Source organism: Aotus nancymaae, unplaced genomic scaffold (genome assembly GCF_030222135.1).
Source record: "Aotus nancymaae isolate 86718 unplaced genomic scaffold, 86718_ANA_hifiasm-v0.15.2.pri h1tg000022l_1, whole genome shotgun sequence".
Lineage (NCBI taxonomy): Eukaryota > Metazoa > Chordata > Mammalia > Primates > Aotidae > Aotus > Aotus nancymaae.
This window is the reverse complement of record NW_026988435.1, coordinates 46,824,354-46,850,000: the sequence shown is the minus strand read 5'-3', so window position 1 is coordinate 46,850,000 and position 25,647 is coordinate 46,824,354. Positions and strand designations below refer to the sequence as shown.

General features: G+C 58.4%; 1 protein-coding gene across 5 annotated transcripts in view; it reads right to left on the bottom strand.

Moving 5' to 3' along the window:
• The window catches only part of TRPM2 (transient receptor potential cation channel subfamily M member 2), an 80,024-nt gene extending 58,163 nt beyond the window's left edge, over window positions 1–21,861 (bottom strand). For 2 of the 5 annotated variants that reach the window (XM_064380214.1, XM_064380218.1), the window contains exons 1-8: window positions 21,805–21,861; window positions 18,244–18,510; window positions 17,405–17,493; window positions 7,520–7,688; window positions 5,969–6,149; window positions 4,022–4,188; window positions 1,550–1,730; window positions 158–219 (exon numbers count right to left, since the gene is read on the bottom strand). In XM_064380214.1, coding sequence (XP_064236284.1) covers window positions 158–219; window positions 1,550–1,730; window positions 4,022–4,188; window positions 5,969–6,149; window positions 7,520–7,688; window positions 17,405–17,493; window positions 18,244–18,408 — 1,014 coding nt within the window. In that variant the 5' untranslated portion in view covers window positions 18,409–18,510; window positions 21,805–21,861. Of the gene's footprint in view, window positions 1–157; window positions 220–1,549; window positions 1,731–4,021; window positions 4,189–5,968; window positions 6,150–7,519; window positions 7,689–17,404; window positions 17,494–18,243; window positions 18,511–18,678; window positions 18,714–20,838; window positions 20,900–21,804 lie in introns of those variants that run through there. The other 3 variants (XM_064380217.1, XM_064380215.1, XM_064380216.1) reach the window with 3 other exon arrangements.
• Window positions 21,862–25,647: the final 3,786 nt, after the last annotated feature.

Genomic DNA, 25,647 nt, shown 5'->3' with positions numbered 1-25,647 from the left:
CAAGCAGCCCCGTCACGGGGCAGATGCTGTCTTTCTCTGTCTCCTGGCAGGCAAGCTCACCGCCCTGTCTTGCCAACAGTGTCATCTGCCTGCAGCTGTACGTGGCCCCTCAGGCCCCGCCCACCCGGCCAGGCCCCGCCCACCCATCCGAACTCACGTGCAGCGTGCCCGGGCCGCCCTCCAGCACCACGCACACGATGGGGATCTTTATGGCCACGCCTAGAAAAAGCAAGGAGCTGAGCGAGCTGGGGGCAAGCCCCTGCACCGGTGCTCTCCCCTGCCCGCTCCGGCTCCAGCCGAAGCGCACGCTGAAGCACCTGCTGGGAGGCCTCTTGCCAGTGCCAGTCACTGTTGAAGGTCAAATCTCCACGTTCCCAGGGGACCCGCCTGTTCCACAGCAGTGAGCAGATCAAAAGCCCCCACCGCCCACACCTCCCCCGCTCGCTGGCATCCACCCCCACCCGGCTTGCTCTCTTGGGAGGGAGGGAGGGAGAGGGGCCATGGGCAATCAGAGCAGATGCCCAAGCAGGTGGGCATGACCTGTCACATGTGGGCGGGAGCAGGACACATGATCCTGTCCATCTGCCCGGCCCTGCCCTGAACGTCACTCAGCCCAACAGCAGGGGAGCCTGAGAAGGACCCAGTGACCCCTTTCCCTGGCAGCAGACTCTCTGTGAGCCCCCCAGGCCCACTGTCTTCACACACACACACACACACACACACACAGCTCCCCACCCTGTGTGTCCTAGTCAGGCCGCTTCTCAAAGGGAGGGCCCGGACCCGCAGCATCGCCCTCACCAGGAAACGTGCTCCTAATGCAAGTTCTCGGCCCACCTAGAGCCACTGACTCGGACCCTGGGCCCGGGCCCACGCGCTGGTGAGGAGCCCCCCGGGGGTTCCAATGCACGAGGAGGCTTGCAAGGGACTCCAGACCGCCTGGGCACAGGCCAGACAGCTCCATCGCCATCTCCTCTCTGAACCTCCTCAATCACGTGCAAAATCCCACACTGGACCTCCCAATGGCCTCGAACCCATCCCATCCCACCTATAAGGAAAAAGGTGTCAAATCCTAAGTTTCGACTGTCGTACATCCTGATTTCTGACCCTGAGACCAGCTCGTGATCATGGTTTAAAATGACTACAGGCCCAGGCACAGTGGTTCAAGGTTGTAATCCCAGCACTTTGGGAGGGTGGTAGGAGGATCCCTTGAACCCAGGAGTTCGAGGCTACAGTGAGCTGAGATCACACCACTGCACTCCAGACTCTGTCTCCAAAAAATTTTTTTTAATGCAGGTTGGCCTATTACCTGTGAACACACAGGTGATACACAGGTGAGCTGTCAGCGCACCCAGACCGCCCTCCCACTGGCTGAAACTGGCAAGAGAACATGACCCTCCCAGAACAAAGTGTAAAGAGACACGGGAAAGAAACACAGGTGTGTTCTGAGCATGCTCCGAGCGCCACGCCTGTTGTGACCAGCTGTACCTGACACTGACCGCCCCCCCACCCCGCTCCCTGCCCGAGCACCCTCGAAAGCAAGCTCCCCTACCTCCTCTTTCCTTGGTCTGCTCTGATATGAACTTCTCCAGCCTGGTCCTCAGAGGAATCTCCACCCCGTACTGGCCATGGGTCCCGTCGTCCACGAGGATGAAGTGAGAGTGGTTGCTGTCCAGGCAGGTCAGGTTCCCTTGGCCTTCCTCATCCAGGATGTACTCGGCGGGAAAGCTGCCCTGGGGCGGCAGGAAGCGTCAGACACAGCTGCGGGAGAGCTCCGCCTCCTAACGCAGCAGGGCCTAGAACCTGTGAACCTGGCCTCACTGGAAAAAGGGGCTGTGCAGATGTGATCTAAACACCAAGAGTTTAACCTGGAGGGTCTGTGTGGGCCCAAAATACCACCACAGGTGTGCTCACAGGAGTCTTTACACGTGACCCTCCAAGAACAAAGTATAAAGAGACACGAGCCGCCGGGTGCAGGAGACACACACGGGAGAGGAGGCCACGGGACCACAGAGGCAGAGATGAGCAATGCAGCCACAGGTGGAGAGAGCCACAGCCCCGGGAGTGGAGCAGGTGGGGAAATAGACCGTCCTCCCAGGCCACAGCACCCCGACTTCGCCAAGCAACCCCAACTCCAGAGTTCTGTCTTCCAGACATAGGACAGCTCAGTGCTGCTGCTCTGAGGCTTGGGCCACTGGTTACGGCAGCCACAGGAAACGGATCCAGGGCTGGGGACGAGGAATTGGGGAGCTACCGTAACAAACACCTAAAAACATGGAAGTGGCATTGAAATTGCCAGCAGGGAGAAGACGGGAGGATTCTGAAGCACCCTGAGTAGAAAACAGCTCCATGTCCTTAAAGAGACTATTGGTGGGAATGTGGTGCTGATCTTGCAGAGAGGGGCGCGGTGGCTCACGCCTGTAATCCCAGCACTTTGGGAGGCTGAGGTGGGCTGATCACCTGAGGTCGGGAGTTTGAGACCAGCCTGACCAACATGGTGAAACCCCGTCTCTACTAAAAACACAAAAATTAGGCGGGTGTGGTGGCGGGTGCCTGTAGTCCCAGCTACTCGGGAGGCTGAGGCAGGAGAATCGCTTGAATCCGGGAGGCAGAGGGCCAAGGATGTGGCTGCACAACCTCCTGCAAGAGACGAAGATCACTTGAGGTCAGGAGTTCAAGACCAGCCTGGCCAACATGGTGAATCCCCGTCCCTAAAACTAAAAAATTAAAATTAAAAAAAAAACAAGAGCACGCAAGGCCAAACAGCCGGTCCAGTCCGACCCCGCCGGACACATTCATGATTCTAAGGCAAAAGGAAGGCGAAGGCCGGGCTGGCCAGTGCCTTGCTGGGCCCCCCATGGGCATCTGGAGTGACAAAGGGAACCACCACCCGGGGCTCTCCCCCACCTCGCCCCACCCCGCCCCAGGGAATGGGCCCACGGGTGGTGTTGACCTCGACCTCGGTGCCAGAGCAGTGAATCCCCGCTCAGGGGCAGTGAGGAGGGAGCCTGCTCAGTGAGTCCCGGGCCAGTGCCCAGGGCTTTCCTGGCCACGCGGATTCAGGGGCTCACACTGTTAGGCCAAAGTGAGGGTGTCCTTGGAAAACGTCATTGAACGACTTGTTATCTGTCCCAACTCAAGCCTCCAGATTAAAGCAACTGCTTCTCCCGCGGCCGGTTAATCACAGTCAGGAGCGCTGGGTCCCAGCCTTGACAGAGAAGCTGGGGTGGGTGCTGGCTGCCTGGCACCACAGCAGGGGGGGACTCCCGGCTGCAGGACACCTGAGTGCAGGGACTCAACAGGCTAAAAGCTCCGCTTCCGGGTCAGATGCCCCTGGCTCAGCCCCACCCAGCAAGTGGCTCTCACGTGGACCCCCTCCTACAACCTTGAGGGGAGGACCAGAGTCCAGCCAAGTTAGCCACTCCACCAGCTCCCCACAGCACCCAGTCGGGCCTCACCCACCCCGACCCCCACACACTCCACCAGCTCCCCACAGCACCCAGTCGGGCCTCACCCACCCCGACCCCCACACACTCCACCAGCTCCCCACAGCACCCAGTCAGGCCTCACCCACCCCGACCCCCACACACTCCACCAGCTCCCGACAGCACCCAGTCAGGCCTCACCCACCCCGACCCCCACACACTCCACCAGCTCCCCACAGCACCCAGTCGGGCCTCACCCACCCCGACCCCCACACACTCCACCAGCTCCCCACAGCACCCAGTCGGGCCTCACCCACCCCGACCCCCACACACTCCAGCTCCCCACAGCACCCAGTCGGGCCTCACCCACCCTGACCCCCACACACTCCAGCTCCCCACAGCACCCAGTCGGGCCTCACCCACCCTGACCCCCACACACTCCACCAGCTCCCCACAGCACCCAGTCGGGCCTCACCCACCCCGACCCCCACACACTCCACCTGCTCCCGGCGGTGTCCGGTCAGGCCTCACCCACACCCCTGTCCTAGGCTCCCCTCCCCTGACTCGGGCCCCCCGCCGACAGAGGAGGCCTTGCTCACCATGGGATGGATCAGGCCCTCGCGGCGGTGGACGGCGCCCCAGGTGGCGACTCCGATGGTGATGACCTCGCCTTCCTTGTAGCTCCTGCTCAGGCTGAAATCCCGCACCGCCTCGCCCACCTGCTTCATGACACCGGCGTGGGACCCTCCCGTGATGATCCAGGCCCCTGGGGAAGGAACACGGGTGGGCAGGCCCCGAAGCACTGAGGCCACCCCGACACCCAGGAGCCTGATGCCTGAGCCCCTCTAGGCTCAGCGACGCCCAGCCCCCATCTACACAGAGCCCCTCATACAGGGGCTTTCTTTTTTTGAGACGGAGTTTCGCTCTTGTTGCCCAGGCTGGAGTGCAGTGGCACGATCTCAGCTCATCGCAACCTCCACCTCCCAGGTTTAAGCAATTCTCCTGCCTCAGACTCCTAAGTAGCTGGGATTACAGGAGCCCACACTGACAGCAGCTAATTTTGTATTTTTAGTAGACATGGGGTTTCCTCCATGTTGGTCAGGCTGGTCTTGAACTCCCAACCTCAGGTGATCCACTCGCCTCGACTTCCCAAAGTGCTGGGATTACAGGCGTGAGCCACCTCACCCGGCCTCCTCAGGGGCTTTCAAACCAGCATGTAAGGAAGGAGGTTGCCCTGCGTCTATGGGGACAGACACAGGCCTCGCCCCCTCCCTGGTCCCGCCACCTCCGCTGGCCCCAGTCTCAGGATCATGGTTCTCAGCACGTTCTCTGCATTCTTTTATTTTGCTTTCCCTCTTCCTCCCAGCTTCCGGCACCCAGATGCGGCAGAGTGTGGGAGGGTGCGTCCCAGCTCCCACCACTCAGTCTGTCCCTAGGAAGGACACCCCCCACCTCCCACCCACCGCCTGCTGCCAGTGACTTGCAGATGCCCCTGCAGGAAACACACCTCCCACCCCACGTCCGGCCTGACCCAGTGTCGTGTTGTGAGCTAACGGCAGCTTTGCCTGAGAGCAGGAGGTCCCGAGGGGTCTGCTCGCCTGCCCGCCCCGGGGTGAGAGGCACAGGTGAGGCCACAGCTGCTGCCCCACAGCCTCCCCTTGAGGCACCAGCAAAAGTCGCGTTTGTTCGTTTTCGGGGTTTGTCCTGGGGCAATGCTGCCGTATCAAAGGCTGGGAGGTGTCGCCATAAAAACAACAATCGGGCCAGGGCAGCAGTTCATGCCTCTAATCCCAGCACTTTGCGAGGTGGAGGCGGATGCATCACCTGAGCTCAGGAGTTCAAGACCAGCCTGGCCAACATGGTGAAACCCAGTCTCTCCTAAAAATACAAAAATCATCTGGGCGGGGTGGCAAGCACCTGTAATCCCAACTACTAGGGAGGCTGAGGCCTCACTATTCATCCACAGTCCCCTCCAGGGAGGCCCAGGGAGCCTCGAGGGCTTGGGGCCCCCTCCCCACGGAATAGGGGCAGGGCCAGGCACTGTGTCACGGCACTGGGGGTCTCACGCCATCCATGGGGACTGAGTCCCTGCCTGGCTCTCACCAGTGGTGCGACCTTGGGAGGTGATTACGCTCCAACCAGGCAGTTGCCTCAAGTGCAAAGACAGAAATAACAATGCTCCTTGCCCGACACTGATAGAAAAACACAATCACAGCGAGAGTTTGCTGACCGGGAACTCTGGTTGACCCGCTACAACTGGCCTGAAACACTGGCCCCAGCCGCGCACCCAGGCCACTGAGGTTCTCATCTCTGCATGGCCTTGGGCACCAGCAGGGCCACGGACTGAGCATCTCCAGCTCACGGGCAGGCCGGGGGCAGTACCAGGCATCAGGGAGCAGCCATGCCCAGGCAAGGGGCACGTGGGTCTGACTCAGCACCTTCTCTGAGACTCCCGGGCCTTCTGGGTCCTGATGGCCCTGACTGCCCCAGCACTGCCCCCGCAGCCCACCCACTGGGGCCTCGTGTCCCTCCAGCCTTCGAGGTACCTGTGGTCTGAGCCACCTTGACCAGGCCTCTGCGGAAGATGCTCTTCAGCCGCGGCTTCATGTTGAAGTTCTTGGCGCCCCCCGTCACTGAGATCAGGAGGTTGGGGACGTCCAGCCCCCAGTGCTGGGTCATGAGGTGGAAGATGACGCTGGAGGGCGTGTCCTGGGACACTCGGACGTACTGCAGGACGGGGAAGGCAGCGGAGGGGCCCACGTGTCAGTGGGCAGGGACGACACCGACCCAACGGGCAGCATGGAGAGGCCGCAGCGGGCAGTGGAACCCACACACCTTTCCGCTCAGACCCAGAAAAGAGGTTCCCGTGGGGGCAGGGCACGGATCGTGAGAGAGGAGAGGGAGGCAGAGAGGCCGAGCCGGGAGCAACAGGCCACGCTTCGGGGACCAGAACCATCCTCAGCAAACCTCCCCCAGCCCTTGTCCCCCCACAGCACCCATGTTTTCCTCTTCCTCTAGATTTTGGGAGCGTTTCTCAGTCATGCACTGGCACAGACTCACTCCGATCCCTGCCCCAGCCCTGGGCCCTAGGTCTCTCCGGGTCTAATCAACTCCTGCACCACAGTCTCTGCCCTCCTGTCCTTATGCGCCCGGCACTGCCCCCTCTCCTGCCCCCTCTCCTGTCCCCTCTCCTCTATGGCCCCTGTGCCCTGCCCCACCTGGGGTCACATGACCCGCCCCCGGACCTGCCCCACTCCACCTCTTTGGCCACCTCATGGCATCACCACACATCCAGTGGATGGGTCACACTTGGCAGGTACCAGGTTCAGGGCTCCAGACCCCAGAACCGAGATCAGTGCCACCACCTCCCAGGATGGCGGCAGCCAATCACTATCTCAGAACCCTCCAGAAAACTGGTCAACACACATGGGGCAGAGCCTCTGACTCCACAGGTCTTGGGTGGGGCCTGAGAACTGGTCAGAGACGACTGGTCCAGGGCCCACAGGGAGGTTGAGAACAAGAGAACCCAGGCCTGCGCCTGGGCCCCTCCAGCAGTCTGCACCCCACAGCGCTCTCCCGCAGGCCAGGCTCGGCCCGGATCCCGCCCTGCCCGGCCCAGCCTCCTTGGAAGGACTCGCCTCTGCTACCAGACTTGCCAGCCGGGCCTCCTGCCGTCCTGGGCCCCATCCCCCTGCTCTTCCCTCCCTCCCCGAACCCTTCCTGCCATTCCCCAAGCACACCCTGAGCCTGTCTGTGTCCTGCACGCCTCCTTCCTCCCTCCTCCCTCCCAAGCCCTGACAAATGCTGCCCAGGGCCACCCGGCCAGGATTCACTCCCAACTCCCGGCCTGCACCTTCCTAGAACGCTCACTGCGCCCCGCCCTGCTTTGCAGGTGGCTGAGCACTCTGAGAGCGCGGGCATCGCTTCCTTGCCTTGCAGAGGCCCTCTCCGCCCCTCCCTTACTGCGCGGTGGGCTCCATGCCCCCTGGGCCCTGCCAGCCTCCTGCTCTTGCCCCAGGAAATGCCAACCACCACGTGTCACTGTGGGGCCCTGTAGCCCCACCCACAAGCCAGAGAGCAGAGTGATGGAAACCAACCTTTCCCACCTTCTGGCCCAGGCCCGTGAAGACGATGTCGCCAAAGGCATCTGTTGGCATCTCCTGGACGTGTTTCTTTGGGTCCCACCGTGTGCCCTGAAAGGTGTGGGGCTTGGTAGCCTCCTCCAAGTGCTGCTCACGTGTGTAGCCACACTGACACACCACCTTCCTGCAAAGACACAGCACCAGTCACCAGGGAGTGAGGTGCCCTTCCTGCTCCCTGTGGGGGCATCAGAGGAGGCCCGGTGGCCAGCAATAACAAGGCATCTGCCCCTTCCAGCCATGGGGGTGGCCGCAGCGGCCTAATGGTGGGCTGGAACTCTTCTCACCCTCAGCAGCAAAAAGGAGCCTTCCCGGGAACTGTCAATGAAGGCTGCAGGGGGAGCTTAGACTTCACCCTTCGTGTGACAGTGATGAGGAGGGACAGCCAACCGAGCAGAACCGGGATAGTCCCCTGTGGGCTGTGAGGGTCTCCTGGAGCACAAGGGCCCAGAGTGACGACAGAGCCTGGGAGAGCCACGTTCAGATGGGAGGCAGAGGAAGACGGGTGGCAGTGATGGGCAGGACCCTCCTTCCCTCACCCTACACATGTCAAGGGAACCAGCTAAAACTCAAGATACTGAGCCTCTTAACAAAATTGAAACTATCAAGGTTTCAATTACACATCACTAGTTGTACCAAGAGCCAGGAAAATCTCAACCAGGATGAGAAAAGACAGCTAACAGCCACCATCACCAAGATGACACACGTGTTAGAATTATCTGACAATGACTTTAAAGCAGGCACGTTAGAATTCTGCTTCAACAAGCAATCACGAACATGCTCAAAAGAAATGAAAAACTATAAATTTCCAGTAAAGAAAGAGCAGATATATCAAATGCAAATTTTAGAAGTGAAAAATGCAGTAACCGAAATGAAAAACCCAACGGATGGACTCAGCAGCGGACGGAGGAGACGGAGGCAGGAGTCCGCGAGGAGGAAGGCGGAAAAACAGAAATCGCCCGGTAAGAACAAGAGAGAGAAAACAAACAAACAGAAAAACACAAGCAAACGGGGCCTGCGGGACCTGCAGCCCTGTCACAAAAGATCACACTTTCACCTTCAGAGTTCCCGAAGGAGAACTGAAAACGTATGTAAATAAGTAATCGCCAAAATTTCCCAATTTGACAAAAAAGACACGATCCTATAGACTCCACAATCTGACTGAACATCAGACAGGATAAACCCAAAGAGACGCACGCCAAGACACGCAACAGTTAAACGTGCGAAAACTGAAAACAAATTAAAAATCTTAACAGCAGTAAGACAGAAGTGACACCTTACCCACAGGGCCAAACAATTCCAACAGCAATGTATTTCTCATCCGAAGTCAGAAAGGCCAGAAGGTGGCACAACATTTTTTCCAGTGCTAGACGATAAAAAAACTACCGGCCCGAAATTCTCTTTTTTTTCTTTTCTTTTTTTTTTTTTGAGACGGAGTCTTGCTCTGTCACCAGCCTGGAGTGCAGTGGCGCAATCTCGGCTCACTGCAACCTCCACCTCCTGGGTTCAAGCAATTCTTCTGCCTCAGCCTCCCAAGTAGGTGGGACCACACGCACGTGCCACCACGCCCGGCTAATTTTTTTGTATTTTTAGTAGAGACGGGGTTTCACCATGTTGACCAGGACGGTCTCGATCTCTTGACCTCGTGATCCGCCCACCTCGGCCTCCCAAAGTGCTGGGATTACAGGCTTGAGCCACCTCACCCAGCTCAAAATAGAATTCTAAAAATTCTATTTTGGGAATAGAAGGAAGGCAAAAAGAAAAAAAACAGAGAGAACAAACTGAAAACAAAAATAAAATGGCAGACTGAAGCCCTAACATACCAGTGATTACACTAAACGTAAATTTTCTAAATACGACAATTAAAAAACAGATTGACAGACTGGACTTTTAAAAAATAGGACCCCACTATTTGCTGTCTACCAAAATCTCACCTGAAGTGTAATGGCACAGACAAGGTGGAAGGGAAAGGAATATTTGGCAGTTAAATAATATCAATGGCTGGGCACGGGGGCTCACGCCCGTAATCCCAGCACTTTGGGAGGCCGAGGTGGGCAGATCACGAGGTCAGGAGTTCAAGACCACCCTGGCCAACATGGTGACACTCCGTCTCTACTAAAATTACAAAAATTAGCTGGGTGCGGTGGTGGGCGCCTGTAAGCCCAGCTACTCGGGAGGCTGAGGCAGGATGATTGCTCTCACCTGGGAGGGAGAGGAGGCAGTGAGCCGAGATTGCAGCACTGCACTCCAGCCTCGGTCACAGAGCAAGACTCCATCTCGAAAAAAATAAAAAATAATATTGACACAGCAGCAGCTTGGATGGACCTCAAGGGTGCTGTGCTGAGGGGGAGGACAGACCCGACATTCCCGAAACGACACGGTTATAGGCATGAAGAGAGACTGGAGGTTGCAGGGTTCCGGGATGATGGGGGAGGAGAAGGTGAGGTGATCGTAACGAGGAAGTCCGGGAGGAACTCAGTGGAGACGGATCAGTGCTGGGTCTTCACCACGGTGGTAGTTACACAAATACATACGTGAAACAAATGACATCAGGTCAGTGTGGAGGCTCACACCTGTAATCCCAGCACTGTGGGAGGCCGAGGTGGGCGGATCACTTGAGGTCAGGGGTTCGAGACCAGCCTGACCAACATGGTAAAACCCCATTTCTCCTAAAAATATAAAAATTAGCTGGGGATGGTGGCGCTCACCTGGAGTCCCAGCTACTCAGGAGACTGAGGCAGGAGAATCGCTTGAACACAGGAGGTGGAGATTGCAGTGAGCTGGTAAGGTGCCACTGCACTCCAGCCTGGGCAGCTGGGACTCCGGGTTTGGGTACTGTGCTGCAGTCACACAGAACGCAGCCGCGGGTGGAGATTGCCGTGAGCTGGTAAGGTGCCACTGCACTCCAGCCTGGGCAGCTGGGACTCCGGGTTTGGGTACTGTGCTGCAGTCACACAGAACGCAGCCGCGGGTGGAGATTGCCGTGAGCTGGTAAGGTGCCACTGCACTCCAGCCTGGGCAGCTGGGACTCCGGGTTTGGGTATGGTGCTACAGTCATACAGAACGCAGCCGCGGGTGGAACTGTGGGGCCTACCTGCAGTGTCTTCGGAACTTCTGGACATCTATAATTATCTCCAAATAAAAAGTTAAAACACACACAAATGAAGGCTCCAAACAGGTGACACGGGGCTAGCACCTCTCCCAAGGTCCCGCACCTCCTCCCCTCGCCCAGAGAGCCGCCAGCCTCCAGGACCTGCTCAGCTCCCTCCCCTTCCTCTGGCAAGAACGCAGCAATCTCAGCTCCCCTTCTTATCCTTCGTGGAATGAAGTCTTTTTGTTCCTTAACCGCAATTCATTGGTGTTTCAGGCAGAGAAGAGACAAATGTATGTGTTCTTTATAACTTGTTTAATTGGAAATCCACAAATAGTTTTAGATTCCTATTTTTTGCTAGTAACAAATAACCTAGAAAATACAGTGAGACAGAAAAAAAAAAAACGCTAAAACCAGATGAAACCTGAACCAGACGGCGCAGGGGAAAGACCGCTGAACAGGGAGAAAGAAAACGGGCTTCCCCACCACGTGTCGACTCTGGGACCTTAGATGTTTCTGACTTTCTCAGTTGTTAAAATGGGAAAGGCAATACACCCCTGATGTGCACCGTACAAAACTGTACAGACGCCAAAGGTCTCGCCTAAGGCGCTTGAGACTTGCAGGGATCTCGCGAGCACCTGAGGTGACCTCCACCGTTCGCGGATGAGAGACCCGGGTCCGGGGGAAAGGCGCTCCCCGGACAAGGACCTGCGCTCTCCCATCTTGGTCCAATGCTGCCCCAAATGTCCTGGTACATTCCTAACAACTGATAACAAGCCACCTCCTGTCCCTCTTCTCTTTGAACCGTCACCTCTGATGAGATTAGAACTTACACCTGCGTGGTTTTTGCAACGCTGACGTGATGCCAGAAACTGCACTGCAGCCACTGACCCAGAAATCACATAATCAGAGAGCTGGCTCGGAACTCAGCCCAGATAGGCACGAACGGGACGCCACCCCCGGCACCCCCGGGAAATGAGAGCTCTCGGAGGCGCACCCCCTCCAACTTGGGCTCCTCCTCCCACCCAGGGGGCTCCTGGGCCCTCCTCGGCATGAGTGCCTGAATTCCGGGGCATCCCCTCAGTCTCTGTGCTTCACAGATGAGGCCTGGCGGCCCAGGGAAGAGAAGCGATGTGCCCGAGGTCGTGAGATCCGTGGTGGCGAAATAGCAGCACAAAGGTCTGGGGGGGTTGGCCAGGCAGACACGGAAATGAGACAGGTCTGTGCAGAGCCGAGGAGGATGACCAGTACGTGGCACTGACCAGTGGGAGTCCCCGGGCGGGTGAGTGGGGAGGGAAGCCCCTACCATGCTTAAGGAAGACATGCAGGTGTATAAACAGCTCTGCTTCAAAATCTGTGTTTGCGGCAGAGGATGCTCAGCCCTCATTCCGCCCCGGTCTTTCCACAAAAGAAGGGACATTCCATCTACTCTTCAAGAACAAAGAGCGCAGGACACACCTGGCCCTTTTTCCCATCCTGCTGCAGTGGCCGCCGTGGTTGGTGGCTGGTGGCTGGTGAGGCTTCTGTGCGGGACAGATTCAGCACAGAGACCTGGGCTACCTTCTCAGAAGGGCCTGCCTGCAAGGCGGCGCCTGACAGTTAGGAGAGCTTCTCCAGGCCTGGACTGTCCCTCTGTCCCCTGACAGGAGAGCTTCTCCAGGCCTGGACTGTCCCTCCATCCCCTGACAGTTAGGAGAGCTTCTCCAGGCCTGGACTGTCCCTCCGTCCCCTGACAGTTAGGAGAGCTTCTCCAGGCCTGGACTGTCCCTCCGTCCCCTGACAGTTAGGAGAGCTTCTCCAGGCCTGGACTGTCCCTCTGTCCCCTGACAGGAGAGCTTCTCCAGGCCTGGACTGTCCCTCCATCCCCTGACAGTTAGGAGAACTTCTCCAGGCCTGGACTGTCCCTCCGTCCCCTGACAGTTAGGAGAGCTTCTCCAGGCCTGGACTGTCCCTCCGTCCCCTGACAGTTAGGAGAACTTCTCCAGGCCTGGACTGTCCCTCTGTCCCCTGACAGTTAGGAGAGCTTCTCCAGGCCTGGACTGTCCCTCCGTCCCCTGATGGCCATGAGTGCTTCTCCAGGCCTGGACTGTCCCTCCGTCCCCTGACGGCCAGGAGAGCTTCTCCAGGCCTGGACTGCCCTGCAAGTTTATGCTGAATGCCTGCTTTCCTGCCGGGAGTCTGGGATTTAGGTGGTCGCCACGCAGAGCGGCCCACATGGCCAGCACAGGAAGCACACCTTGGGCTCTGAGCCTCGAATGGGCTTTGCAGGTTGCTGAGTTCTTCGCTGCTGGAGGAAGGGGCATGCGTGGCGCCCGCACGGGAGAGCGGCAGCAGCCCACGCTCAAATCTTCCAGACGTGGCCTGTGTGCTTCTCCCTTGCCAAGCCCATCACGTCTGCCTTCACCATGATACACTTTAGCTGTGAGTCCTAGCAAACCCCCTAACAAGGGGGATGGCTTTGGGGACCTCCAGAAGCAAGTCTGCCCTGCTGACATCTGATCCAGGTCACCACCCCTCCCTCTCTGGGCCCTGCTGCCCCCAGGGGTTTCCAGGTCCACGTGAGAGGCACACAGAGCCGACCAGCAAAGGCCTCAGACCCACGGGGCCTTGCCTAGGCTTCTCAGGACATAACAGGTCAGGGATCAACATCGTTCGAACCACAACACTCCATCTTGAACAGGCCCTGGGTGAAATGAGGCTGAGACCTGCTGGTTTTATTTCTTTTTTTAGACAGAGTCTGGCTCTGTCACCCCGGCTGGAGTGCAATGGCACACTCTCGGCTCACTACGACCTCCACCTCCTGGGTTCAAGCGATTCTCCTGCCTCAGCCTCCCGAGTAGCTGGGATTACAGGCATGTGCCACCACGCTCAGCTAGTTTTGTATTTTTAGTAGACATGGGGTTTCTCCATATTGGTCAGGCTGGTCTCGAACTCCTGACCTCAGGTGATCCACTCACCTCAGCCTCCCAAATTGCTGGGATTACAGGTGTGAGCCACCATGCCCTGCCAAGGTTAAGGCATTCTAAGTCACAAGATGAGAGAGGAGGCTGGCACAAAACGGAGGTCACAAAGACCTTGCTGATAAAATGGGATGCAATGAAGACGCCAGCTAAAACTTGCCAAAACCAAGATGGTGTCAAAAGGCATGGCAGTTCACACCCGTGATCCCAGCACTTTGGGAGGCCAAGGTGGGCGGATCACCTGGTCAGGAGATCGAGACCAGCCTGACCAACATGGTGAAAACCTGTCTCTAATTTTTGTAAAAATAAAAAAATTAGCCGGGTGTGGTGGCGCACGCCTCTAATCCCAGCTACTCGAGAGGCTGAGGCAGGAGAATCACTTGAACCCGGGAGGTGGAGGTTGCAGTGAGCAAAGATCGAGCCATTGCACTCCAACCTGGGCGACAGAGCAAGACTCCATCATCTCAAAAAAAAAAAAAAAAAAAAGTGACCTCTGGACGTCCTCGCTGCTCATTACACGCTAATTATAATACATTAGCATGTAAGAGACACTCCCACCGGCGCCATGGCAGTTTGCAGATGCTGCGGCAGCATCAGAAACACCCTATATGGTCTGAAAGGAAGAGGACATCGGTTCTGGGAAATCCCCACCTCTTTCCCAGAAATCTCACGAATAATCCACCCTTGTTTAGCACATGATGAGAAAATAACTGTAAAAACAGCCAACCAGCCAAGCACGGTGGCTCATGCTTGTAATCTCAGCACTTTGGGAGGCCAAGGTGGGCAGATCATCTGAGGTCAGGTGTTCGAGACCAGCCTGACCAACATGGTGAAACCCCATCTCTACTAAAAATATAAAATTAGCTGGGCGTGGTGGCGCATGCCTGTAATCCCAGCTACTCGGGAGGCTGAGGCAGGAGAATCGCTTGAACCCAGGAGGCGGAGGTTGCAGTGAGCTGAGATCACACCGCTGTACTCCAGCCTGGGCAACAGAGCGAGACTCCATCTCAACAACAAAAAAACAGCCAACCAGCAGCCCTCAGGGCCGCTCTGTGTATGGAGTCGCCCTTCTCTCATCCCTTGACTTTGTGAATAACTTGCTTTCACTTTACTCTGTGGATTCGCCCTAAACACTTCCTTGCATGAGATCCAAGAACCCTCCCTTGGGGTCTGGGTCGGGACCCTTTCCAGTAACAAGGGTGCACTGCAAGGCTGGCGCATGACCGCTCTGCGGTCCCCACTCCTTCCACACGGGGCTCTTTGTCACTGTCTGTACATCCAGCCCTCCATGGCCTCGAGTTCTACATCTGCGGATTCAGCCAACCGCGGACCAAAAATATTGAGGGGAAAAAAATTAAAAATAACAACAGGCTGGGCACAGTGGCTCACGCCTGTAATCCCAGCTCTTTGGGAGGCCGAGGTGGGCAAATCAAGAGGTCAGGAGTTGAGACCAGCCTGACCAACACAGTGAAATCCTCTCTCTACTAAAAATACAAAAATTAGCCAGGCGTGGTGGCACGCACCTGTAATCCCAGCTACCCAGGAGGCTGAGGCAGGAGAATCTCTTGAACCCAGGAGGGAGAGGTTTCACTGAGGTGAGATCACACCACTGCACTCCGGCCTGAGCAACAGAGCGAGACTTCGTCTCAAAAAAATAAAATAAAATAAATTAATAACACAGTGGCTGGGGCAGTGGCTCACGCCTGTAATCTCAGCACTTTGGGAGGCTGAGGCTGGCAGATCACTTGAGGTCAGGAGTTTGACACCAGCCTGGCCAACATGGCAAAACCCCATCTCTACTAAAAATACAAAAATTAGTCAGACGTGGTGGTACATGCCTGTGATCCCAGCTACTCAGGAAGCTGAGGCAGGAGAATCTCTTGAACCCGGGAGGCAGAGGTTTCACTGAGCTGACATCACACCATTGCACTCCAGCCTGGACAACAGAGCAAGACTCTCTCTCAAAAAAAAAGAAAAAAAACACCAACAACAAAAACACAGTTTTTTAAACGCAGTATAACTGTTTATGTAACGTGTACACTGTATCAGGTATGATTGTAGTCTAGAGAGGACTGAAAGCATACTGCAGGATGTGCGCAGGTTACATGCGAACACCACACATCTCAAGTCAGTGCCTTGAGCACTGGGGATTTGGGTATCTGTGGGTGTCCGGGAACAATTCCCCAGGGATGCCAGGGGACAGCTGTTATACTGGTGACCGTGAAACTCTGCTGATGTCCCAAGTACACTAGAGGTTCCCGGCTACAAAGCTGCCAGCCAGGGCAGGGTGGCAACTTCCTCTGCCTCGGCGTCTGCCCCTGTTACTGCCCAGGGAGAAATGAGGCTCTTATCCGAGGAGGGGCCGCACCAGCATGTGGGCCCCCAAGACAGCCACAGGCCACGTTCAGTATGGGACCCTGGGCAGGTCACAGGATCCCAGAAACGATGCCATCTTTTCTGATCACTTGTATCTGATTTCATATCACAATCTTCTCTACCTTGTCACCCAGGTTGGAGTGCAGTGGTGCAATCTTGGCTCACTGCAGCCTCCGAGGTTCAAGTGATTCTCCTGCCTCAGCCTCCCAAGCAGCTGGGATTACAGGCACACGCCATCATACCCAGCTAATTTTTGTATTTTTAATAGAGACAGGGTTTCATCGTGTTGGCCAGGCTGGTCTTGAACTCCTGACCTCAGGTGATCCACCCGCCTCGGCCTCCCAAAGTGCTGAGATTGCAGGCATGCGCCACCACACCTGGCAACACAATTTCTTCTGTTTCTCACACACAGGATGCTCCTCCCTCCCCATATTCAGCAAACATGAGCTGAAGGCCATTCTCTGGGAATTGAGACAACATTCTGCTTCGGTCCCATTTCCCCAGAAGCTCAGCAGCTAGTAGGACACACACAAAGCCACACAGCTACAGCACGACAGCCAGGATCAGAGAGAAACACAGTGCGGTGGGAGGGAAGCTCACTTCCTGGTAGAGGGTGTGTAGTCAAAGAGGCCTGCACGGCAGAGGCGGCACCTGCGACAGGCCTTGAGGGAGAAGTAGGAGCTTTCACCCCAGGTGATGAAGGGGTAAAAGGAGGAAGTGTGTGGCCCATTTGTGGAAGAACATGAAACGGGCATGGCGGAGTGGGGCGTCGGGGTGGCAGCAGGAGCACAAACGTGAATCAACACTCGGGTCGTGCCTAAAGGCGGGACAACTGCGGGAGTGCCGTCAGCTCAGGAGGGCCACACCCCGCCGCTCAGAGGCGGTGGCCATGCTGCCTGGGGGGGCTCAGCCACACCGGAGTCCTGGGCTCGGTGGGGAGGGGGGGCAAAGGGGGCTCTGTGGAGCCTGGTGGCAAGTCCGGCCTCTGGCTTTGGCGAGCTGTGCAGGAGGTGGTCTTCTGGCCGTGGGCTCTCCCTAAGGCCCTGCCGGTTCCTGGACCCTGGGACTCTCTCTCTAGGGGTGGGAGCGGGTGTGGAAATGGGAGGATTAGAGGATGCAGCTGTGTTCGAACCACTGGGCCTCACCACATGATGCCCCCTGAGATGACCCTGGACAAGCCACCGAAAGTCTGCACTGTGGTTTCCCTCTCTGCAAGGCGGGGTGAGGGTCAACTGTTCCCACAGGAGGCTTGTGGGGTAAGGTGGAAATGCTCCAGGGACTCTGAGCCTTGCACGGACACAGAGGTGTCTCCACTGACCCGCCACTAACGCCCTGAGGGGTCCTGGTCTGAACAGCTACTGCACATGGGATCAGAAGGAAGAAGCCGGAGGCCTTCACTCAAGTCACGCCACTTACCCAGCATCAGACAGTTTGGAACTTTCCACGAAATACACGCATTCTTTCTTCTTGATGTTTTCAGGAATCCATGAACTGAGGTTTTCTTGCTGAAGGTAAAGAGGGCACATGGAGATCCTCCGACATTTGGAAGGGCACACCCCAAACCCCCAGAGACACATCGGCGCTCCTTGAGGGGACTCCACGCTACTCTGATTGAAGAAAGGAAGCCTGGGCACCCCAAGCCATGCCAAGGGCCAGACACACCTCGCCAAGGCTCTCAGGTGGGATTCAGGAGGGAGGAATGAATCGTTTCCTCTTGGGGCCGATGTGCGTGTGCAGGCACTTCACAGTTCACACAGCAACACCGCCTTCCCTGGGAACGACGTAGAGGCTGGGAAGCTGGGACCCCGCATCCTGCACCGTCAGGAAAGGGCAGACACCCTCCTGCCCGGCCAAGGGACTGCAAGGTTCCATGCGCTTTCAGCACGCCTGCATCTTTGTATCGAGGGCTTCGGGGAAAGCTAGCCCAGGCCCAGGGCCTCCCAATCAGATACGCGGTGGGAAACCATTATGCAACAAGGTAAGCGGGGTGACAGATTTCCACGACGCTGACACAACTCCTCTGTGTTAACACAGTGATTTCCCAATCAGGCCAGCCAGCGGAAGTGATCGCGCAAGCCACAGAGGGCCAGAAAGGCCAGCCATGCATCACCGTCCCCAGTTATCTTCTGCCAGAGGCACGGCGGGCTGGAGCCCCAGAGGTCAGCAGATCCTTGCCCCCACCCCCGCAGTCACGGCCTCAAGCTGCGACCTCCTCCGCCACGTGCCAGCTGCGGGCTGACCAGCAGAAGGCCTACCTTGTCACTGCTGCCGAAGGGGCACTGCGGTCTCCAGCTATTGAAGAGGCTGCTGTTGCTGCGCCGGAGATTGGAGGCCCTCCCGAGGTCAGTGACCCTCCTGGGCGGCCCCCCAGGGCCCTCCTCCTGCTCAGAGCCAGCTCTCCTCAAGGCCGGGGGCTCCATCCTGATACCCCCACGCCAGCTGCAACCACGCCTGCTGCCTTCAGGACAGTCCTCTCTCCGCTCGAGACCCTGGGGGTTCTGGAGACACACAGCGGGTGGTTGCTGAAATAGATGAGAGACAGGAAGATGAGGCTGACGTTCTGAGAGGAACCGGCCACGTGCTTCCTCATGTGAAGCCCTCATCCGGTTCTCCTCATTGGCCTGCATATCTTCCCAGCTGCCCAAGCTCTGTTCCCTGGCCGGGGCCCTGAGCCTCTGGGAGACACGCACATGCGGGAGTTGCAGCGCCCATTCATAACGGCCACAACCTCAGGTCACTGCAGGGCCGGAGACAGCTCCCTCCCCGACTGCTGCCGCCCCAGCTGCACTGCGCACCGCAGAGACGTTCCCACCTCCAGCAGCAGCTGCCGGCGACACAGTTTCGCAACCCTGCAGCTCTGCACAGCTCCTGCTTCCAGACACTGGTCACCGCTGTCACATTCCAGAAAGAAAAAACAGCCCCCACTGCCCACAAAGGAAGTTTTTGTTGTTGGTGGTGTTTGAGACAGAGTCTTGCTCTGTCCCCCGGGCTGGAGTGCAGTGACTCCATCGCAGCTCACTGCAACCTCCATCTCCTGGGTTCAAGCGATTCTCCTGCTTCAGCCTCCCAAGTAGCTGGGATTACAGGCACGTGCCACCACATCCAGCTAATTTTTTTGTGTTTAGTAGAGACAGGGTTTCACCATGTTGGCCAGGCTGGTCTCGATCTCCTGACCTCAAGTGATCCACCCACCCCCACCTCCCAAAGTGCTAGGATTACAGGCGTGAGCCACCGCGCCCGGCCTAGAAAGGAAGTTTTGGGGAGTGCCCCATCTCTCCACTCCAGGAAAAAGATGGTAACTCGAAGGAATCTTATTCTCTCATATCCTAACCCCCAGCTCTGATGTGGCCTTCGTCACCCAGGGCCTCCCTTTACAAATGAGAAACGTAAGCACGTTCAGGCCCTGAAGGGCTTCCCTGAGCCCCTGGCACCCACAATGCTGTTCCCACAAGGTCACCCATGGTCACCCCCAGCCACTGCCCCAAAGGTGTGAAGGGAGGGTTGCTTGGGGGCAGAAGATCTGCCTGCACGTCCCCCAATCCCTGCCCTGAAATCCCATCTCTGACCAGGTCCTCTCCACTGCACGGGATGGTCACTGTCAGTCCTTTGCTCGGCCGTCCTCCGATCACATGCGGGGACTTGAGCCCATGTTTGTGGCCACACAGCTCGAAGCTCGGTGCCAGGCGCTTGAGGCTGAGCTACCAGCTGCTGCCCTGGGGCAGGCACTTTCAGGCCATCCCACTTCCCCCACTCTCCCTCCTCCCCTCTGCCCCTTGCCCCCCCTCATTGCAAGGCCCCTAAACTTCACTCGCAGAATGGCAGGGGTACCCTGCCCGGCCTTGTCCCGCAGTTCTCAGAGCAGATGTGCCACACACCCGCAGGGCCTATCCAGGGCCATAAGCCATCCCTGTAGCCACTGGCCTGGCCTCACAACCAGCTTCTGAGGGAAGCAGAGGGGCAGAGGTGTCCCCAGCGGCAGCAGGAAGAGGCTCTGGAGAGCTTGCAGTCCCACCGCAAGGGACCCGGACCACAGGCAGCTCCCCAGGCAGGCATTGCACCCTGCATGGGATAAGGATGGCTAGAAACGAAGGCCCCAGCGTAAGATGGGAGGGTCCACAGTGAGGGACTCTGCCTTCCAGAAGGCCAGCATGTTCTGTTGACATGTTCTCGTTCAGGCAGTCACCCACCTTGGCACAGCCCCTGGGCTCTTCTGCAGGGTCCTCTAATCCCAGTGGCAAGCGGGCCCTGGGAAGCAGGTCAGCCCTGCTCCAGAACCACCCCCAGACTTTGCAGAAGGCAGCCAGGAGCCCCTGTGAGCATCTGATATCCGCTGTCGGGGGCCACTGGCTCCACCAGTCCCCAGCCGGATGGGCGCCTGAGTCTGCGCCCCAGGCTGGGGGACCCTGAAACCCAGGCTGGCAACCACCTTCCAAGGGCCCATCCAGCCCTCTCTGCGGCTTCTACCGAAACTCACAGGCTCAATCCCTTCCTCACAAGTCACCTGAGAATGGCTTGGACCACCCTGGTTCACAGCTAAAATTCTCCAGAAGCTTCTGGCCCAGGTGTGGGTGTTGAGGGCACTCCGGAAGGAAATGAACTTCCAGAGGACAGATGCACCACGCAGGCCTGAGCAGGAAAGGCCCCACAAAGGGTGGATTTTCAAACCCGAGCCCTGCTCGGAGCTATTCTCGGGAGAAAGGAGTGCAGTGGAGCGTCCAGGAAGGAGCCTGGGTTGGGGGCATTCCAAACCCTTCAGGGTTAGCCTCAGAGCAGCCCAGAGCAGCCCCTCCCTCAGCCCTGGGGGTCCCTCAAGGCAGGGGTGGCAGCGGGAAGACCACCCCCACCATCACCAAGGCCGAATTCAAGTCTCGATGGTGCCTGAGTGCCGGAGACTCCCGAGGACCCGGGTGTGCCCGCCGCACCAGCCAGCCAGCCCAGCAGATTCACCAGGAAAGGGAAGGTTCTGTCTGGGCAGGGCGGGCCTCCCGCACCAGCGCCCCGTCCTCCCTGGGTAAACCGTGTGGCCGCCCTGCCCTCTCCGGAGGTTGCTCAGGCATCCTCTGAAATCCCCGCGTGGAAACCAGAGCTTCGGAGACCAGACAGGCAGAGGCGGGGGCGGGGACGGAGGAAGGCAGCGCCGCAAAAGCGGGTCCTGGGGTCCCGGCGGAGGAGCAGGGGCCTGGGGACCGCTGAGTCCCTCATCTCCCGGCCCCTCGCGCCAGCCGGACAGGGTCGCCCCAGCGGCAAGGCGCCCCGCAGACACACAGCACCCGGCTCCGAGTCTGCGCACACTCGGCGCTCCAGTCCGCGCCCAGAACCCCACCGGTGCCCCCGCATCCCGCCCGCGCCCTGCCCCAGCGCCCCGAATCCCGGCCGCGCCCCAAACCCCGCCGCGCCCTGCACTGGCGCCCCGGAATCCAGCTCGCGCCCCAAACCCCGCCGCGCCCTGCACCGGCGCCCCAAACTCCGAGCCCCGAACCCCGCCGGTGCCCCCGCATCCCGCCCGCGCCCCGCCCCAACGCCCGGATCGCGCCCGCGCCCCAAACCCCGCCGCGCCCTGCACCGGCGCCCCGAATCCAGCCCGCGCCCCAAACCCCTCCCGCGCCCCAAACCCCACCGCGCCCTGCCTCAGCGCCCCAAACTCCGCGCCCCGAACCCCGCCGCGCCCTGCCCCAGCGCCCTGAACCCCACGCCCCGAACCCCACCGCGCCCTGCCCCAGCGCCCCGAACCCCGCCCGCACCCCAAACCCCGCCGCACCCTGCACCAGCGCCGAGGCCCGCCACCTCGGTCCCCCCATCCCGCGCCCTGCACGCACTCGGCACCCGGTTCCGCGCTCCTGCACCCGCTGCAACCTTCACAAGCTTCCGCGCTGGTGCCCCCCGCCCTCCGGCTCGCACGTACCTGCTCTGAGCCGCCGGCGCCCGGCGTCACCCGCGCCCCCGCGCAGCACCGCTGCCCTGGCCCCGCGGAGCAGCCCGCATCTCGCCCGAGCGTGTGCCACGTGCCCGATGCAGTGGAGCCGGCCGCAGCGCTCTGCGTCACTCAGCCCGGAGAGTGCCTCCCGCGCCGCGTCCCGCGCCCGCAGCTAAAGCCAAGGCCACGCGGGGGAAACGGGCCCAGACACCGCACCTGCGGGAACGGGGCTCCCCAGGGACCTGGGGCAGGACCCTCGCGCGGATGTGTGCCTTGCGAGGGGATTGTAAACCGGCGATTGCCGCGATTACCTTCAAAACCTGAATAGCCAGCGGGAGGGAGACAGGCAGGACCGGAGTGGCAGGGGGACCTGGGCCAGAGTGAGACCCCCCCAACAACGGGACTTAGGACCTCCTGCTCAAGGACCTCTGCAGTCCCTCCCCCAGCACTCCGGATGTGACCCCAAAGCCAGGGACTATTCCCAGTGAGAGGCAGGACCCCAAGGCTGGGGCAGGCTCAGGTCCTGCTCCCTAGATCCGTCACAACGGAGGGGACAGGAACGGCCAGAAAGGTCAAGACGGCAGCCCCCATCACAGCAGGTGCTGGCCTCTGGCCCCACAGATGTGTAACTCCACCCTGCATGTGCTGCCCACTCTCTGGCTTGGGGAGGGACGGGGACTGCCCTCTGATGCCTGGGAAGGCAATTGCGCCCTTCCCAAACCGTCCAGACCACCCCACCGCTCTTTCACCCCACAAAGACACACTGTCCGCCCCTTCCTTGCCACCAGGGGGCAATACCGGGCTGCCATTACTGGGCCCTGCGGGCCTCCGTGTCCACGGAAGTGAAGAGGGCCCTGTGCCCGCTGATCTGGGAGGAGGGAGGGTGCCCCCTGACTCCTGCCTGACCCGCCACCCTCATTTCCTCCCTGGGTGTGCGAGCCTGCTGCCTGGACCCCTGCCCTGAGCACACGCCTCTGGAAGGCCCTCTGCAGATGAGCCAGCCAGCAGTGCCCCCGGGCTGAAGGATGCCCACCATCTCACTAACCCACCATCCCACTGCCTGCTAAGTGGTGGGAAGGCAGTCAGAGCCCCTGGTGTAGGACAGCACTCTGTCATCTTTTCAGGACACTGTGTCCACACAAGCATGGCCAGAAGCTGCCCTCCAGAGTGGCCAGCACCGTGTCCCCACCCCCGCAGCTTGCCGGGGCCACACATGCAGCAGCTCCGCCCTGCTGGACGGCGTGAACCTCTGCCCGGTCCACCCAGCAACTAGAAGTGCTGGAAGGGCACCCGCCACAGGAGCTGGGCTCTATGACAACCAGCCACATCCCCAGAGTGTGTCTCAGACCATCCTTAGCAGACAAAGGAAGTGAAGACCCCTCCTGCTCACCCGCTCCCAGTCATCAGAGCCCGTCCAATGCCCCTGCCCCGGGTGCTTTCTGGCCGGAGAGCCCATCTCGTTAATAAGAACTGCAGGCAGTTAATATTTTATAAGACAGTCATCACTGCGGAGAGCCCATGAGAACGGCCGGGCGCTTGTTTCCGAGTATCTCGGGGCCTCTGTGGGAGCGTCATTTCAGGTGAGGCAGTTACCAAGCTGACCGCCTCCAACACAGCCGGGCCCACATCGCCCCAGGGGTCGCTCCTGCCCTTCCCAAGAAGAGCTGCACACTCCACAGAGGGCCACGGCCGTCTGCCCAGACGCCACTGCAGTAGCAATTATGCAATATTCTTCCCATAAAAGAGAGGCCATTCGACCACAAAACCCGAACAGGGCAGGTACCGGGGTCCGCTGAGAGGCCTCTCAAGTTCGGAGAGAGAGCGCATGGCACAAAGTGTTTCTCATGGTGTGGGCACCAGGCCCAGCAAAGAGCCCCCTGCTCTGGCAGCAGGAGAAAACCACAACTGGAGAAAAAGGCAGTGATGGGGCCGTGGGCACGGGCGCACTCTGGTCCTGGGTGGGACTCAAGAGCAGGTGACGTGCCTCGGGCTCCTCAGAGGAGCGTCCAGGAAGGAGGGAGGCCCGCGCTAAGGCAGGGTCAGCAAACTCCCTGCACAGGGCCGCGTGGCGCTGCTGCGGCTTTGCCAGCCACGTGGTCTCTGTCCCAGCTGCTCACCTCTGCCCTTGCAGCGGGATGGCAGCCGTGGGCCATTCGGCTGACCCCGAATGACATGGGTTCAAGCTGGGGGGATCCACTTCTATGCGGAGTTTCTTCTGCGTCCACCGCCCCTGAGATTCTAGAACACCCCTCCTCTTCGCCCTCCTCCTCAGCCTACTCCCGGGAAGACGGCAAGGCCTTTGTGATGGCCTGCTGCCATTTAATGTGAATCTATTTTACCTTCCTTGTGATTTTCTTAGTAACATCTCCTGCTCTCTAGCTCCCTTTATTGTAGGAATACAGTTTATAATACACATAACATACAACAGATGTGTCTGCCTATCAGTCAGGCTTCCTTCGGTCAGTCGTGAGCTATTTGTAGTAAGTTTTGAAGACGTCAAAAGTTACACGTGGATTTTCCACTTTAAGGGGTGTTGCAGTCCTAACCGACAGGTCAGCTACATAAATGAATCACTATGTGACATGGTTTGGCTCCACGTCACGTCAAATTGTAATCCCCAGGCCGGGCACAGTGGGTCACACCTGTAATCCCAGCACTTTGGAAGGCTGAAGCTGGCGGATCACTTGAGGTCAGGAGTTCAAGTCTAGCCTGGCCAAATGGTGAAATCTGTCTCTACTAAAACTACAAAAATTAGCCAGGTGTGTTGGTGTGCACCTGTAATCCCAGCTACTTGGGAGGCCAAGGGAGGAGAATCATTTGAACCCAAGAGGCAGAGGTTGCAGTGAGTCAAGATTGTGCCACTGCACTCCAGCCTGGGCAACAGAGGGAGACTCTGTCAAAAAAAAAAAAAAAAATTCTTAATATCCGGAGCGTGGATCAGGAGGTGTTTCTCGTGAAGGACTGAACACAGCCGTCTTGGTGCTGTTCCGGCGATAGTGAGTTCTTGCCAGATCTGGTCATTTAGGTGTGTGGCACCTGCCCCATCTCTCTCACTCCTGCCATGGGAGACGCCTGCCCAGTGTGTCTTCTTTCATAATTGGAAGCTTCCTGAAGCCTCCCCAGAAGCAGAAGCCGCCATGCCTCCTGTACAGCCTGCAGAACGCTGAGCCAATTAGGACTCTTTTCTTACAAATCACCCAATCTGAGGGCTTTTTTTAAATAGCAATGCAAAAAGGAACAAAAATATTACAGCTGTGCACTAATATTAATAGAACCTTATTTGCAGACCAGGCGCGGTGCCTCATGCCTGTACTCCCAGCACGTTGGGAGGCCAAAGTGCACGATCACTTGAGGCCAGGAGTTCGAAACCAGCCTGGCCAACATGGTGAAACCCTGTCTCTACTAAAAATATAAAAAATTAGCTGGGTGTGGTGGTGCACATCTGTAGTCCCAGCTACTCAGGAGGCTGAAGCAAGAGAATCACTTAAACCCAGAAGGAGGAGGCTGCAGTGAGCTGAGGTCACACCATTGCACTCCAGTCTGGGTGACAGAGTGAGACTTCATCGCAAAAAAAAAAAAAAAGAAAGAAAGAAAAGAAAAAATCTTTATTTGCAAACACGGGTGTCAGGCCCAATCTGGCCGGCCAGCTATAGTTTGCTGATACCCGGTCTAGAGCAGTGGGCTTCAGGCTGAGGGTACAGGCATGTTTCCTTTCATGCTTGGAGTGCACAGAGTCATCTGCATT